This window comes from Panthera uncia, chromosome A2, assembly GCF_023721935.1.
Source record: "Panthera uncia isolate 11264 chromosome A2, Puncia_PCG_1.0, whole genome shotgun sequence".
In the NCBI taxonomy this organism is placed as follows: Eukaryota; Metazoa; Chordata; class Mammalia; order Carnivora; family Felidae; genus Panthera; species Panthera uncia.
The window spans coordinates 9,989,649-10,006,814 of NC_064816.1; the positions used below are offsets into that span (position 1 = coordinate 9,989,649).

A 17,166-nucleotide genomic window follows, 5' to 3' on the forward strand; every position below is an offset into this window, starting at 1 on the left:
AATCATGGGAAATTCTTCAACCGCAGGACAACTGGACCTTTTCTAACTGCCATTGCAGAGAATCTCCTCAGAGCCCCCTTTATGTCTCTGTTCCTCAGGCTGTAGATGAAGGGGTTCAGCATGGGTGTGACCACCGTGTACATCACCGAGGCTGTGGCACTTGAGTGGGAGCTCTGGGTAGCAGCAGAGCTGAGGTACACTCCCAGACCAGTACAATAAAATAGAGAGACAACGGAGAGGTGAGATGCACAAGTGGAAAACGCTTTATACTTGTCCTGAGCTGAGGAGATCCCACGTATGGAGGAAACTATCTTGGAGTAAGAGTAAAGGATCCCAACGAGGGGACCACCAGCCAGCAGCACAGCTGCAAGATACATCACCACGTTATTAAGAAAGGTGTCAGAACAGGCAAGTTGGATCAACTGATTGAGTTCACATAAAAAGTGGGGGATTTCTACTTCTGTACAGAAGGACAGCCGCAACACCATTGAAGTTTGCAACAAGGAATGCAGGACACTCGTGATCCAGGACACCAGGACCAGCAGCCCACAGAGCCGGGGGTTCATGATGACCGTGTATTGCAGGGGGTGGCAGATGGCCACAAACCTGTCATAGGCCATCACAGCCAGGAGATAGATGTCCAGCACTGAAAAGATTAAGAAAAAGTTCATCTGGGTGATGCAGTCCTCATAGGTTATGATTTTGCTCTGTGTCTGGATGTTCCAGAGCATCTTCGGGACGGTGGTGGAGGTGAAGCAGATGTCTACAAAGGACAGGTTGGCCAGGAAGAAGTACATGGGGGTGTGGAGGTGGGAGTCAGAGCTGACAACCAGGATGATGAGCAGGTTCCCAAACACAGTGATCAGGTACATGGAGAGGAAAAGCCCAAATATGAGGGACTGAAGTTCTGGTCCCTCTGAAAATCCCAGAAGCAGAAATTCTAATAGTTGTGTATCATTTCCTGGTTCCATGAGGTTGAACTGGCCCCCGGAAAAAGATATCATCAATTTTCACCTGAAGGCATTACTCCCATAGTTGAAAGGGTTCAATTTATATTGTGCAGTCAAGAAAGTAAATTCAGTATCTTGTGTATTGACTGCCCCCTTGAAGGGATTCCTTCTCATTTCATCTTTGATTAGGCATTTCAGTCCCTTTCTCTGCATTCCCCAACAGATGTCTTGCATTTTACTGTTTTACCAAGAATATCTTTCATGCATTCGAAGAATATGTACTGAGTGTCAAACATGTTCCGGGTGTTGTCTAGACAATGAGCACAGGAAACTGAAAACCAACAGCCACTATGATGCAGTGATGGAGACTGAATAGAAACAAATCAAAATATTAATAGGACATCAGAGGGTGTCAAGTGCTGTGAAGAGAACAAGAGTAGGTATAAAAGAGAGTGTGGATACAAGTGTTATTTTGTAATTGGTGTTCAGTCAAGAACAGTGAACAAGGCGACATCTGAACGGAGACCTCAGGGAAAGGAAGGCGGGAGCCACGAGCATGTCTGGGGAAGTGTGTGCTGGCCGAGGGAATGGTCTCTGCAAAGACTCTGAGGATGATACTATGAGCTGTTCAATCCAAAATAGGTAGCATGTGTGGGAAGGGGAAGGAAAAGGAGAGAGATCAGATGTGGTATCAGGCAATTTCAAGGAAATAGGTGCCCTCACTGCTGGTTAACCTTCAAGAGAAAGGAGTCACTCGCCCACGGTATACACTGCTTGTATTTTAGAATCTACTTGCAAAAGTGTTCTGTAAATTGACATAGAGCCCTCCTGAATGCCACGTGTTGGTTTAGTTCTGGCCTCTGTATTACAAGAATCACCTTAGAATATATTAGACCATGTCTAATATACCCCCCGCTCTGAGGATGGATCTCACTCCACGAGGCACCCACACACGCACACACACACACACACACACACACACACACACACCAAATCATTGCTCCCTGGGCTGTGCTCTTAGCCTGACTTCTGACCCCCAGCCCCAATGATTAAAGTCGGAGTGGCTGTAACTCAAGCTGGCCAGGTCCATTATAATTCCCCCAAACAATGTAGAATTGTACCTGAATTCCAATGCTCATGTTTCCCATGGACAAATAAAATTGACAAGTCAGACTGGCATGCTCATATTCCATCCTGTATTTAATGAAACACAAACAATCTGCTCAAAATCACACACACACACACACACACACACACACACAGAGAGAGAGAGAGAGAGAGAGAGAGAGAGAGAGAGGCAAGAGAGGGAAATGGAATAGAAGTGGCACAAAAGATCTAATGGTTCAGGTAGTCGCTGAAACCTAAGTGTCCATGAAGAAGAAAGTGCATCCCTGGTTCTGACAACATTCCAAGTCTTGTTACCTCCCTGATGCCCAGCAAAAATAATAAGGAGGAAACTTAAATTCAGTCAGAAGACAAAATTAGTGGGAACTTCAGGGCGTTGCTCACCTTACAGAGTGAATGTTTCAAGAGAAACCTGTGCCAAGGAATAAATCAACACTTCAGCAAAGGAAATATGCAAAGCACAGCAAAAGTTGGGCAGGTTATAATGAATCAGTAGAGGACTTTTTTTTTTTCTGTGCCTTTTTCAATTGGATGTCCTGTGATCTTAGAGAAGGTGGACAAGTCCCTTTCACTTTTCAGATGTGGCATCTTTTCTTCATTTTTCCTGGACTTTGCGTTGTGATCTCTTTTTTGACAATAGCAGTGGGCACACTCTGGTCCTGTTTCTGGTCTTTGCACAACACTGTAAGGTCTGTTCAGAACTTTCTCTACAAAATTCTGCACGTACTACGACAACCATTCTGGCTCTAAATCACTGTCTTCATAGGATTTCTGCCTGAGGCTCTTATACCACACACTTATTTCATTCTACTGTGATTCCACCATAGAAGGCAAGTACCAAAGGAACAGGGCCCTCTCTGACCTTGTTCACTGCAGTTTTTCAGAATGACATGGTCAGGCAAGCAAATGACCATAGAGATCTCAGCGTTCTGGGCTAGGCTGGTGGCCATGTGGTGACCTCAGGTAAATGCACCTGACTTCGAGTCTCTCTGACCCTTTCCTGCCGGACCTGCCAGGCTCCTGGACTCACCTGTTTGGGAACTCTGAGGGAGAGGTATCTGTGTGGAAGTCTGAATTCCTTTCTGGATGGTTACTGATGGTGACTAAGCTCTGTCCCCACACAGGATGGCAGGAAGGAGGCTAGCATGAGTCTTCTAGCCAAGCTACAGACTCTGGAAGCAACAGCCAGGTCCCATCAGCCCAAGGTGGCACAGGCAGAGGGACAGCACACAGGAGATATTTATAGTCTCCTTTGTCTGTTCTTGAGGCACATTTCCCTCCTGCTTCTCCAACACAGAGCACATGATTTCCCTGGGGGACACTGGTCTGGACACAAAGAAGTGTTTTCCTAGAGATTCTGTGTTCCCAATAGATCATATTATAACCACGTGAATCCAGTGTTGATTACTCCTTCCTCATAAACTCCACTGTAGGAGATAATAATACATACAGAAATAGTTAGCTGATCATATATTGGTTCAAGAGAAAAGAGCACCATAGTCACACATGACATCATGGACGAGCCTTAGAAACACAAGGTAGAGACTCACGGCTGACTATAGACCCACGAGGAGACAAGCACAGCTCAGAACAAACTCCCAACATACAATATCATTTGGTAATAAGGACATTAGATTAAACTGTTTTCTTTTAGGATGGCTTGTTATGCAGCAATAGCTAACTGATCCAGTCATCAAAGTGAACAGAAATAAGGACAATTATCCCAATCTGCTACTGATTGTTCTTGGCATTTATTCTTCTATTTGAAGAATACATTCATGGTAACTGTTTTATTTTGGTTTAGTTCAGACAACTGCATATAAAAACTCTCCTTGAGGGGTGCCCGAGTGGCTCAGTCTTATGAGTGTCTGACTCTTGATTTTTGGCTCAGGTCATGTTCTCATGGTCCTGGATTTAGCCCTGCATCATGCTCCTTGAACGTGGAGCTGTGCACTGTTTATTCAGTTCCTCTGTGCAATTTTAAATCAGATTTTTTTTGTTACTGAGTTGTATGGACCACAGCCTTGAGGCTTAAAGAGTGGCCATGGACCGGGACCTGTGGCATCAACAACTGGGAGCTAGATCCAAATACAGAATTGCTGGGCCCACGTGAGCCCTGCCCAATCAGAATCTGCATTTGGGTAAGATAACCAAATAATTCTCATATATACTGAATTTGGAGAAGTGCTGGTCTAGTGTAGTGTTGCTCAACCTTCACATTGTTGACATTTGTAGTGGATAATTCTTTGTGATGAACGTGTCCTGGGAACAGTAGATGCTGTGCATCATTCCTGGCCTGAACTGTCTAGGGGGGGCAATTGCATCTGCCCAGTTCTGACAACCAAACATTTCACTAGATCCTTCCAAGTGTTCCCAAGAGGCAAAATCTCTAGATGAGAATGATTAGGTTAGAGCAAGAGGCCTGTAAACACATTGAAGGAGTTCCAATCAAAGCCCATCCCTTACTCAGTTCACAACATTGGGCAGACCACTCAACCATTCTGAGCCCCATTCTGCAAATGTGGAATGAGACTCATAAGAGTACTGACCTTGGCAAATGGACTTGTATAAAAAATTAAAGTCAACTGGTAGAAGGTGTTATAAATATCAAGGCAATGTGCATGAGTTCCAAATATATATTTTTTTAGTTAAAGATTTTTTTATTGTGCTAATAATACATGTCACATATGATTTGCCATTTTAACCACTTAGTTATTCACTCTCTATATTTTTCTTATTTTATTTCATTTTTAATTCCAGTATAGTTAATGTACAGTGTTATAATAGATACAGGTGTACAATACAGTGATTCAACAATTCCATACATCACCCAGTGCTCATCATGACAAGTGCCCTCCTCAATCCCTGTCACCTATTTCACCCCCATCTTAACCATTTCTAAGTGCACAGCTCAGCGGCATTAAATACACTCATATTGTTGGGCAGCCATTGCCACAGTCCATCTCCAGAATCCCTTTCCTCTTATGAAACTGAAGTTCTATACTTAAATATATACCTTTTAGTTACCAAAATATATTATAAATTAAATTGACTCGATGGCAATTTAATGTTCAATTTCAAAGCATTGAACACTTAACTGTTTTGGCAAAAGTGTTGCGAGAGCCAAGGACTGTAGTACTCGTGGTTTTATGTCAAAGGGACACAGTTCTTCACATTGTTGAAGGCGGGAATAGTAATCCTCTGGGGGTATCAGTGCTGTGTCCCATCACGAATCAATATTTGGGAGACCCAAGGAACCTAGTAGGAAAACTCTTCATTCTTGGATTTGGAGAAAACTTGAACTCAGGGTTGGGCTAAGGTGCCAGGAGGTGCTAGGGAGACAGGTGAGTTCAGGGAAGAGTAATAACCAGATTCACCTGACTTGTAACCTGGTCTCTTGGGAACAGGGAAGCTACAGGAAAAAATTTTATCTGTGTAGAGCAATGTCCCATAGGGGATGGTGTGCTCAGGGGTGGGAGCGACAAGGGGGAAATATGCCTAAGGAACAGATAAGGAGCTGTAAATATCTCTTCCATTGTTGTCCCTCAGCGTGTGCAACCTTGGGCTGAATGGGACACGTTTATTTCTTTTGGAGTCCTAGGTCTGGCTAGCAGACTCCCGCTGTATTGTTTGAGAACAGAGCTTCAGTCTCCATCATTAATTATAGAGGGAGGGATTCGGACTTCCACACAGAGATGTTGATCCCAGAGACCCCCTGCAGGTGAGTCCAAAAACACAGTAGGTTCTGCAGGGCAGGGCCAGAGAGAATAGAACGGTGAGAACATTTACATGAAGCCACATAAAAGTCAAGACAACCTAGCTCAGCACTGGAACAACACTGTGGTTGTTGGCTTGCTTGATTAACTAATTAATATATTTATTTAAAATCTTAGGAAAGTAAACATTGAAATCAGCAATGCAGGGGAGATTGTTGAGAATTAATTGGTGGTAATGAAAGAATGTAATGGGTGGCACAACACGGTCCCAGTAAAAGTAGAAAACAAGTCCAAGAATATTAGCAATTAAGAGGAATAGAGAAGTAGGGTATTAGCTCTGAGGGATATGCAGTCAAGTGAGGGTGTTCCTTTTAATATTTTTAAGCAAGAGAAAATTTGAGTATGTTTCCATATAGTGAGAAAGATTTGGACCTATGGATCATGAGACAAACATTTCAGTGTCCTTTTTCTTCCTGGGTATTCCAACCAATTAAAAACAATTAATAGGTGAAAAGGGATATACTAAAAAGCTTTGCATGGCAGTTATTTCTTTACTGGTCGGGATGAGTATATTTCTGTGTTTCTTAGACATTGACTTTCTCTGTTGCAAATTGTCTGTGCCAGTTCTGTGTTTTGTTCAGTAGGTTTGGAATGTTTCTATTCCTGTTTCTGATTGCATTTTTTCAAACATGAGAACTAGAGTTTTCCACCAACTTTGCTGTTTGCTATTCAGTTCTTTTATTTATATACAGATGTATTAGAGGGTAGTAGGAAAGTTAATACATTTTGTGTGCTCAAACCTATCATTTGGTCATATTTTCCTCCCCCTTCTTATTTTTTTAAGTGTAAAAGTTTTTCTACATTGTTTGAATTAATAAGTCACTTTTTATACATATTTTTAAACTGTCTTCACTTTTCTGTTATTCCTTGTTGTACCTTTTGGCCTTTTGTGGTTAGATCTATTTCTCAAAGTCACATCACCTTCAGCCATGGGTTGGAAGGGAATTCTTCTTTGTCATTTGACTAATGTTCACCTTTTCTTCCTAAAAAATATGGATTTGTGTATGTATATATATACATATTATGTGCATACATAATATGTATATATATACATACACACACACACACACACACACACACACACACACACACACCATGTTCTTTATCTACTCATTGGTTGAAAGATATTTGGGCTGTTTCCATAATTTGCCTATTATTGATAATGCTGCTATAAATATTGGGATGCATGTGCCCCTTCGAATCTGTATTTTTTTTTGGTATCCTTTGGGTAAATACCTAGTAGTACAATTGCTGGATCATAAGGTCGTTTTATCTTTAACACTGTTTCCCTGAGTGGGTGCACCAGTTTGCATTCCCACCATCAGTGTGAGAAGGTTCCCTTTTCTCTGCATCCTCACCATCATTGTTGTTATCTGAGTTGTTAATTTTAGCCATTCTGATAGTTGTGAGCTCATATTTCATTATGGCTTTGATTTCATTATGGCTTTGCATTCCCTGATGATGAGTGATACTGAATGTTTTTCCATGTGTCTGTTAGCCATCTGGATGTGTTCTTTGGAGAAGTGTCTGTTCATGTCTTCTGCTCATTTCTTAACTGGATTATTTATTTTTTGGTTGTTGAGTTTGATAAATTCTTTTTTTTGTTTTGTTTTTTGTTTTTTTTTTATTTTTTGTTTTTCTCAATATATGAAATTTATTGTCAAATTGGTTTCCATACAACACCCAGTGCTCATCCCAAAAGGTGCCCTCCTCAACACCCATCACCCACCCTCCCCTCGCTTCCACCCCCCATGAACCCTCAGTTTGTTTTTGGTTTTTAAGAGTCTCTTATGCTTTGGCTCTCTCCCACTCTAACCTCTTTTTTTTTTCCTTCCCCTCCCCCATGGGTTTCTGTTAAGTTTCTCAGGATCCACATAAGAGTGAAAACATATGGTATCTGTCTTTCTCTGTATGGCTTATTTCACTTAGCATAACACTCTCCAGTTCCTTCCACGTTGCTACAAAGGGCCATATTTCATTCTTTCTCATTGTCACGTAGTACCCCATTGTGTATATAAACCACAATTTCTTTATCCATTCATCAGTTGATGTACATTTAGGCTCTTTCCATCATTTGGCCATTGCTGAGAGTGTTGCTATAAACATTGGGGTACAAGTGCCCCAATGCATCAGCACTCCTGTATCCCTTGGGTAAATTCTTAGCAGTGCTATTGCTGGGTCATAGGGCAGATCTATTTTTAATTTTTCAAGGAACCTCCACACCATTTTCCAGAGTGGCTGCACCAGTTTGCATTCCCACCAACAGTGCAAGAGGGTTCCCATTTCTCCACATCCTCTCCAGCATCTATGGTCTCCTGATTTGTTCATTTTGGCCACTCTGACTGGAGTGAGGTGATATCTGAGTGTGGTTTTGATTTGTATTTCCCTGATGAGGAGTGACGTTGAGCATCTTTTCATGTGCCTGTTGGCCATCTGGATGTCTTCTTTAGAGAAGTGTCTATTCATGTTTTCTGCCCATTTCTTCACTGGATTATTTGTTTTTTGGGTGTGGAGTTTGATGAGCTCTTTATAGATTTTGGATACTAGCCCTTTGTCCGATATGTCATTTGCAAATATCTTTTCCCATTCCGTTGGTTGCCTTTTAGTTTTGTTGGTTGTTTCCTTTGCTGTGCAGAAGCTTTTAATCTTCATAAGGTCCCAGTGTTCATTTTTGCTTTTATTTCCCTTGCCTTTGGGGATGTGTCAAGTAAGAAATTGCTATGGCTGAGGTCAGAGAGGTCTTTTCCTGCTTTCTCCTCTAGGGTTTTGATGGTTCCTGTCTCACATTCAGGTCCTTCGTCCATTTTGAGTTTATTTTTGTGAATGGTGTGAGAAAGTGGTCTAGTTTCAACCTTCTGCATGTTGCTGTCCCGTTCTCCCAGCACCATTTGTTAAAGAGACTGCCTTTTGTCCATTGGATATTCTTTCCTGCTTTGTCAAAGATAAGTTGGCCATACTTTTGTGGGTCTAATTCTGGGGTTTCTATTCTATTCCATTGGTCTGTGTGTCTGTTTTTGTGCCAATACCATGCTGTCTTGATGATTACAGCTTTGTAGTAGAGGCTAAAGTCTGGGATTGTGATGCCTCCTGCTTTGATCTTCTTCTTCAAAATTACTTTGGCTATTCGGGGCCTTTTGTGGTTCCATATGAATTTTAGGATTGCTTGCTCTAGCTTCGAGAAGAATGCTGCTGCAATTTTGATTGGGATTGCATTGAATGTGTAGATAGCTTTGGGTAGTATTGACATTTTGACAATATTTATTCTTCCAATCCATGAGCACGGAATGTTTTTCCATTTCTTTATATCTTCTTCAATTTCCTTCATAAGCTTTCTGTAGTTTTCAGCGTACAGATCTTTTACATCTTTGGTTAGGTTTATCCCTAGGTATTTTATGCTTCTTGGTGCAATTGTGAATGGGATCAGTTTATTTATTTGTCTTTCTGTTGCTTCATTATTAGTTTATAAGAATGCAACTGATTTCTGTACATTGATTTTGTATCCTGCAACTTTGCTAAATTCGTGTATCAGTTCTAGCAGACTTTTGGTAGAGTCTATCGGATTTTCCATGTATAATATGATGTCATCTGCAAAAAGTGAAAGCTTGACTTCATCTTTGCCAATTTTGATGCCTTTGATTTCCTTTTGTTGTCTGATTGCTAATGCTAGCACTTCCAACACTATGTTAAACAACAGCAGTGAGAGTGGACATCCCTGTCGTGTTCCTGATCTCAGGGGAAAAGCTCTCAGTTTTTCCCCATTGAAGATGATGTTAGCTGTGGGATTTTCATAAATGGCTTTTATGATGTTTAAGTATGTTCCTTCTATCCCGACTTTCTCGAGGGTTTTTATTAAGAAAGGATGCTGAATTTTGTCAAATGCCTTATCTGCATTGATCAACAGGATCATATGGTTCTTTTCTTTTATTAATGTGATGTATCACATTGATTGATTTGCGAATGTTGAACCAGCCCTGCATCCCAGGAATGAATCCCACTTGATCATGGTGAATACTTCTTTTCATATGCTGTTGAATTCGATTTGCTAGTATCTTAATGAGAATTTTTGCATCCATATTCATCAGGGATATTGGCCTGTAGTTCTCTTTTTTTACTGGGTGTCTGTCTGGTTTAGGAATCAATGTAATACTGGCTTCATAGAATGAGTCTGGAAGTTTTCCTTCCCTTTCTATTTTTTGTAATAGCTTGAGAAGGATAGGTATTATCTCTGCTTTAAATGTCTGGTAGAACTCCCCTGGGAAGCCATCTGGTCCTGGACTCTTATTTGTTGGGAGATTTTTGATGACTGATTCAATTTCTTCGCTGGTTATGGGTCTGTTGATAAATTCTTTATATATTTTGGATACTAGTCCTTTATCCAATATGTCATTTGCAAATATCTTCTCCCATTCTGTCAGTTGCCTTTTAGTTTTGTTGGTTGTTTCCTTCACTATGCAGAAGATTTTATCTTGATTAAGTCCCAATAGTTCATTTTTGCTTTTGTTTCCCTCAGAAACCCCTAGTTCCAGTCTTTAGCACTTTATACTTGAATTAGTGATCCACAAATACAGGCCAATATCCATGATGAATATAGATGCAAAAATTCTCAATAAGATACTAGCAAATCGAATTCAACAGCGAATAAAAAGAATTATTCACCATGATCAAGTGGGATTCATTCCTGGGATGCAGGGCTGGTTCAACATTCTCAAATCAATCAATGTGATACATCACACGAATAAAAGAAAAGAACCATATGATCCTATCAATTGATGCAGAAAAAGCATTTGACAAAATTCAGCATCCTTTCTTAATAAAAACCCTCAAGAAAGTCGGGATAGAAGGAACATACTTAAACATCATAAAAGCCATTTATGAAAAGCCCACAGCTAATATCATCCTCAATGGTGAAAAACTGATAGCCTTCCCCCTGAGATCAGGAACACGACAGGGATGTCCACTCTCACTGCTGTTGTTTAACATAGTGTTGGAAGTGCTAGCATCAGCAATCAGACAACAAAAGGAAATCAAAGGCATCAAAATTGGCAAAGATGAAGTCAAGCTTTCATTTTTATAGATGACATGCTATTGTACATGGAAAACCCGATAGACTGTACCAAAAGTCTGCTAGAACTGATACATGAATTCAACAAAGTCGCAGGATACAAAATTAATGTACAGAAATCAGTTGCATTCTTATAAACTAATAATGAAGCAACAGAAAGAATGTGTTTATATATATATATATATATATATATATATATATGATGGAAATTAAGGTATCCAAGTAGTTGTGAGATTTTTCTAATTTTTTAATAAAAATGTAATGAATGCACAACAGAATGAATTCTACTGATCATGCTTGATGGAATATGGAAAGGAATTTTTGAGCAAACCAAATATTTTGATGGAGTGATTATCAGAAACCCAGGTCCATATGGCAGCTTGAACAAATGAGCATATTTAAATATATTTTTATCGCTTAGTTGACTGAAGTGTGGATTCAGTGATGGCCTGTTCTAAAAGCAGTTCAGGGTCCTAAGTATGTTATTATACAGTATATATGTGTATGCATATAGGAAATAATAATGATTTGTGATAAGAAAAATATAAACCAGTAAAACAAGAAAGAAAATCAATGAAATGAAAAGTTGGTTTGTTGAGAACAATAATAAAAATAACAGAAGTTAAGATAAACTGAAATGAAGTGAAGAGAGTAGACATAAGTTACTGAAGTAAGAGATAAAAGTGTGGACATTAGTGTGGACCATAGAAAAATGAACATAAGAGAATGTTATGAAACATTGTACGCCAACAAATTAGATAATCTAGTTATCTAATCTATCTATCTATATATAGATAGAGAGAGGGAGAGAACTATGTACCGCTATACAGAGCTATATATAACAAGGAAAGCAAGGTACAAGCCAACAGGAATGTGGCATTAGATCTCTCATGTTTGCACAATCACTCGCTACCCAAATATCACTCCAGATGGGTTCAAAGGTCATCACATTCACCAAGAGATTGAGAAAAGAATTTGTGAGGAGTACAGCAGCTGTGTAGTGGTTTTCCACGTATGATAGAGCTAAGATGGGAGCTGCTGAAGTTGAGATGAGTTCCTTCTGACCCCAGGAGACAGAATGTGGTCCGGAACTGCGAACACCATATGTGACTCACGTGGCCATCAGAGGCATTAATGTGATAAGCAGGACAGCCAGCTTATTCTTGCCAACACATTAAGCCACTGGGATCTTTGGAAAAGGCGATTGATCATGGTATTTGGATGCATAAAATAGAATTTTCAAAGACCTAACAATCTATGTACATATAAAAACTCTAGTTCGGGGTGCCTGGGTGGCTCAGTCAGTTAAGCGGCAGACTCTTGATTTTGGCTCAGGTCATGATCTCATGGTTCATGGGCTCGAGCCCCAGGTCATGCTCTGCATTGGCAGCATGGAGCCTTCTTGGGATTCCCTCTCTCCATCTCTCTCTGCCCCTTCCCCACTCTAGGTTTCTCTGTCTCTCTCAAAATAAATAAATAAACTTAAAAGAAAAACAACTCTAGTTCCGAGGTGAGGAGGCTTGACATGAATCACCCAAATGAAGAGTCACAATCTCTCACTTGATTGTCAGACCTGAGACTTTTCAGTGACCCAGGGCCCACCCCTGTTGAGGATGGACTTCTAAAACCACCATGCATTATGATCAACATTTTCCTCCTAACCTTACCCAAAGGCAGTGACGTGAAGCAGCAGGTTCCTAATGTTTCATGAATGCCAGCTGTACGACACTGCCATTCTGTTCCTGCCTTAGTGACAGCACATTGTTCACTTAATGGTCATATAGGGACTATTTATTCCATAGAAATTGGCTTCCACTTGTTTCTCATTCTTTCATTCTTTCTATTTTTCTTTATTCCCTTCTTCCATCACTCCTTTGTTTCTCCCTCCCTTCTGTGCATTCTCTCTCTTTTTTTTCTTAGCAAGAGTTAACATTGACCAAAATGCTAGAATTCAAAAGACCTGTGGCCTTCTACCTGGAAAAGAGTGAACGGGGTAAAAAGGAAAATACTAAGATCATTTTTTTTTTTTGAAAACTGGATTCTGGCTCTAACACTAAAGCAAAATGCCATTGCAGCTTCCCAATCAAAGTGGTGGCATAAAGGTTGCGTGGTGAATGAAGGAGTTCACTTACTCTGTCTCACAAAGACCATGGCAAGTCCACAGATTTATTCTGTTATTCATACCCACTTTCTGAGATGCATATTTAGAAATGACAAAGTTGGCCACTGACAGAATACCCACCTTGCTTTTGTGATCTATAAATGAGGACTATTATGGTAGGAACTGACAAGGAATATATCCTGAGGATGGTCCCGCCTATCAAAACATTAGTAGAAATCCAGTAATGCCTGCCGAGGGGAATCACGTAGATCAGTGACAAAGTAATTGAAGAATCATGGGTTGTGATTTCTATTTTTATCCTCAATGAAGTTCTGTTTTCAACTGTGTTGAAGAAAATTAGATCTTGCAGACTAAATATGAGTTGTTATAGAGTTAATTTCATGTTGATTCCAGTTCCAGATATGACCTTTTCCTAGAGTGTTTAACATAAACTTTCATACTTGGTATGACTTGGGTATAACAAATTTCCTTTTTCCTAAAGTAGATAATCTAAGGGGGTAGATGCCTTCACCTGGCAGGAATAACAGCATACCCTCATTCCTTTGCCTTTTCCTGTCATTTAATATGCACCCAATTTCCTTTATTAAATATTTTATGGCAGGGGTGCATGGGTGGCTCAGTCAGTTAAGTGTCCAACTCTTGATTTGGTTCAGGTCAAGATCTTACAAATTGTGGCGTTGAGCCCACTTCAGGCTCTGTGCTGATAGGATAGATGTGGCTTGGGATATTCCTTCAACCCCTCTGTCCCTCCACACCCATTCCTTCTCTCTTTCTCAAAATAAATAAATAAACACTAAAAATGACAGAAGAAATAGTTGCTCGTAATGTATGAAAAACTTCTATCAATCAAATACTGTAAAAAGATAGACTGCAGTTTGTCAATCTATGAACTGATACAAATATCATGATCTAGGTTTTCGAGGGTTTGGAGCGTGTTACTCAAGTCTTTATCCTGAAACAAAGCATCTTATATGCTGAGAACGTCCCTCTGCTAAAGGGCTTTCCCAGGGCTTGCTTGATGTCTCTGTTCCTCAGGCCATAGATGAAGGGGTTCAGCATGGGTGTCACCACTGTGTACATGAATGAGGCTATGGCACTTGTCCTGGAGTTTTGTGCAGCAGCAGAACTCAGATACACCCCAAGGCTTGTACCATAGAACAAAGAGACCACTGAGAGGTGAGACCCACACGTGGAAAATGCTTTATACTTGCCCCTCACTGATGAAATTCTCAAAATGGAAGTGACAATTCTAGAGTAAGAGGAAAGGATGCCAGTGAGTGGGACAACACCCAGAAGTCCACTTGTGAGATAGATCATCAGGTCATTGAGGAAGGTATCAGAGCAAGCAAGTTGGATCGCCTGATTAAGTTCACAGAAAAAGTGAAGGATTTCCAGATCTGTGCAAAAAGAGAGTCGCAAAATCAGTAAGTCATGTAATAGAGAGTTAAAAATACTCAATACCCAGGATCCCAAGAGCAAGATGCCACAGAACTTGGGATTCATGATGACCATGTAGTGCAGTGGGTGACAGATGGCCACAAACCGGTCATAGGCCATCACGGTCAAGAGGAAGGTGTCTAGTACTCCAAAAAGCATGAAAAAGTACATCTGGCTGAGGCAGCCTTCATAGGTGATCACTTTGCTCTGCGTCTGGATGTTCAGCAGCATCTTTGGGACGGTGGTGGAGGTGAAACAGATGTCTGAAAAGGACAGGTTGGAGAGGAAGAAGTACATGGGCGTGTGGAGGCGGGAGTCCGTGATAATGGCCAGGATCATGAGCAGGTTCCCAGTGAGGGTGACCAGGTACATGGACAGGAACGGCCAAAAGAGCAGTGACTGCAGCTCCCCCTCATCTGAGAGTCCCAAGAGGATAAATTCTGTAACACGGGTTTGATTTCTTCCTTCCATGTGTCTGGTGAAAACAGCTGGAACAGAGACAAAAGCATTGTAAAGGCACAGGCAGTGATCACAGAATCGAAAGAAATGCTGTGTTTTCAACATACTTCACCCATTAATTATTATACATTCCCTACCATTCTTGAATAGGTACCAGAAAATTTCAGAGAATCTGAATGTTCCATGTTTTCCATGAGTCTGAAACTGTTTGCAATTCTTGTTCTGAATCAAAACAATTATTCAAAGCAATGTTCTCCTCCATAAATTTCCTGAGACCTTTTTTTTTTGACCCAACAAAATTTACAAATTATATTGTGACAAGTGTTGTTGAAAGCATAGCAAAAAGTAGTGATGTGTGTTTTACCTTAACAAGACTGAGTCTAAGATGTGTGTGTCTCACAGGAGGAATAGAATATTAATAAAGTAATAAATGACGTTTCAAGTGGTGGTTACAAGTAACCGGTAAAATAATTCAGGACAACTTTTTCCTAAGTGGAAGGGAAACCTGCCTTTGTATCATGTGCGATCAGGAGCTTCTGAGCTGGAAAACTAAGAAATATATGAACCGTGCAGATATCTTTGAAAAAAAAAAACACTTAAGGCAGAGAAATCGCATGTGGAAAGAACTTGAATCAAGAGCTCACATGAAAGCATCAGGCAACATCAAAAAGAATGTTGTGAGCAGAGCAGGTAACACAACAGGAATAGGAGTTGGATGCAAATAACAGAGAGAAGAGCTCAAAGCCTTCTGCATCTGTGGAAACATTCTAAGGCAATGGACACCACAGTTCACCATCATTTTTATATGTATATGTTATATATGATGTCTGTCTACAACAGGATACATTTTATGTAATGTATACAAATGGAACATAATTCATTCGTGCATAATTCTCTGTCTTTCTCTCTACCTTTACTCTGGGTCCAGTTGGTCTAATTTCTGCATTTTCTATTGCATAAGACAGCTTCATCTTTCTATAAATGCTTTATGGATGTGTACTTCACTAATAAATTTTCTTTGCACTACACACACATATACATACACACACACACACACACACACACACATACACACACACATGAGTGTGGGTAGAGAGAGAGACAGAGTTCTCCATTATTGTGGTACCGTATACTCTTGTAGCTGAAGCACATCTTTTTAGAAAGCAGAGGACAGGCTACACCATAAGTCAAAGAGCTCCTTTCTCCTAGGAGAATTGTACTTTGTAATGTAGGCATTCCAATGTACTGGTCATGGCTAAGGACCACTAGAACCACACAGAATTAAAAGAATTAACATCAGTCTTTCTCAAAGTCTTCAAAGGGAAATATTTCATACTTTATTCTATCAGGTCAGCATTGCACTGATACCAAAGCCATGAAAAGCCATTGCAAGAAAAGAAGACTACAGAGCAATATTCCCATGAAATATTGATGAGAACTTATTTAAGCATAGCAGGCTTTTGATCATAGTGTAGAAAAGGATTTTGCATCATGACCAAGTGGGATTTATACCTGGAAGGCAAGGATGGTTTAATTAATAACTCTCCTTCAGTGTAGTACAACACATTAACAGAATGAAGGACAAAAGCACATGATTATATCAACTGATGGTAAATAAAACTGATGGTAAAATAAAATAAAAGTGGAGCGATCCTTAATAGTAACAGCATTCAAAAACTAAGAATGGAAGGAAGCTTCCACAACACAAAATAGGTCATATGAAAACCCACCTCTAAAATCATTCTCAATAGTGAAACACTGAGAGCGACCCCTAAGATAAGGCAAGACGAGCATTTTGTTTTCATACCTTTTATGCAACGTGGCATTGCCTGTTCCAGACAGAGCAACTAGCCAAAAAAAGAAAAAAGAAAAGAAAGAAAAAGAAGGAAATAAAAGGCATCAAAATCAGAATGGAAGAAGTAATATGATTCCTCTTCACAAAAGGTGGTGTTACTAAAAAAAGACATTAAAAACAAGAAAAACTGTTAGAGTAATAAACGAATTCAGTAAGGTTGCGGAATATAAGTCAATGCAAACATAAAACTCAGGGGGCCGATGGAATCCTAGAATGGAGTGCACCAAGTGAAAATAAACAATCTAACTGTATTACAATTGCATGACACATTCTCAGTGAAACAAAAAATGTGAAGCAAAAAAATGTGAAGAGAGGCAAGATCTGGGAAAAGAGAAGAGTGTAAAACTGGACTTGAAAGAAATTGCACACAGGTGCTGCAC

The 17,166-nt window shown here is 40.1% G+C and overlaps 2 protein-coding genes across 2 annotated transcripts; both read right to left on the minus strand.

The window, feature by feature from the left end:
- LOC125929115 (olfactory receptor-like protein OLF4) lies at window positions 1-971 on the minus strand. The gene has a single exon (XM_049640041.1). The coding sequence runs from the start codon at window positions 969-971 to the stop codon at window positions 3-5; it is 969 nt and encodes a 322-aa protein (XP_049495998.1). The 3' UTR covers window positions 1-2.
- A 12,971-nt stretch (window positions 972-13,942) lies between these two features.
- On the minus strand, window positions 13,943-14,943 carry LOC125929117 (olfactory receptor 7A17-like). The gene has a single exon (XM_049640043.1). It carries the CDS (start codon window positions 14,941-14,943, stop codon window positions 13,975-13,977), a length of 969 nt encoding a protein of 322 aa, XP_049496000.1. The 3' UTR covers window positions 13,943-13,974.
- Window positions 14,944-17,166: the final 2,223 nt, after the last annotated feature.

Coding starts and splice junctions, on each gene's coding strand:
- LOC125929115 (XM_049640041.1), bottom strand. CDS start 971: ATGGAACCAGGAAATGATACACAACTATTAGAATTTCTGCTTCTGGGA.
- LOC125929117 (XM_049640043.1), bottom strand. CDS start 14,943: ATGGAAGGAAGAAATCAAACCCGTGTTACAGAATTTATCCTCTTGGGA.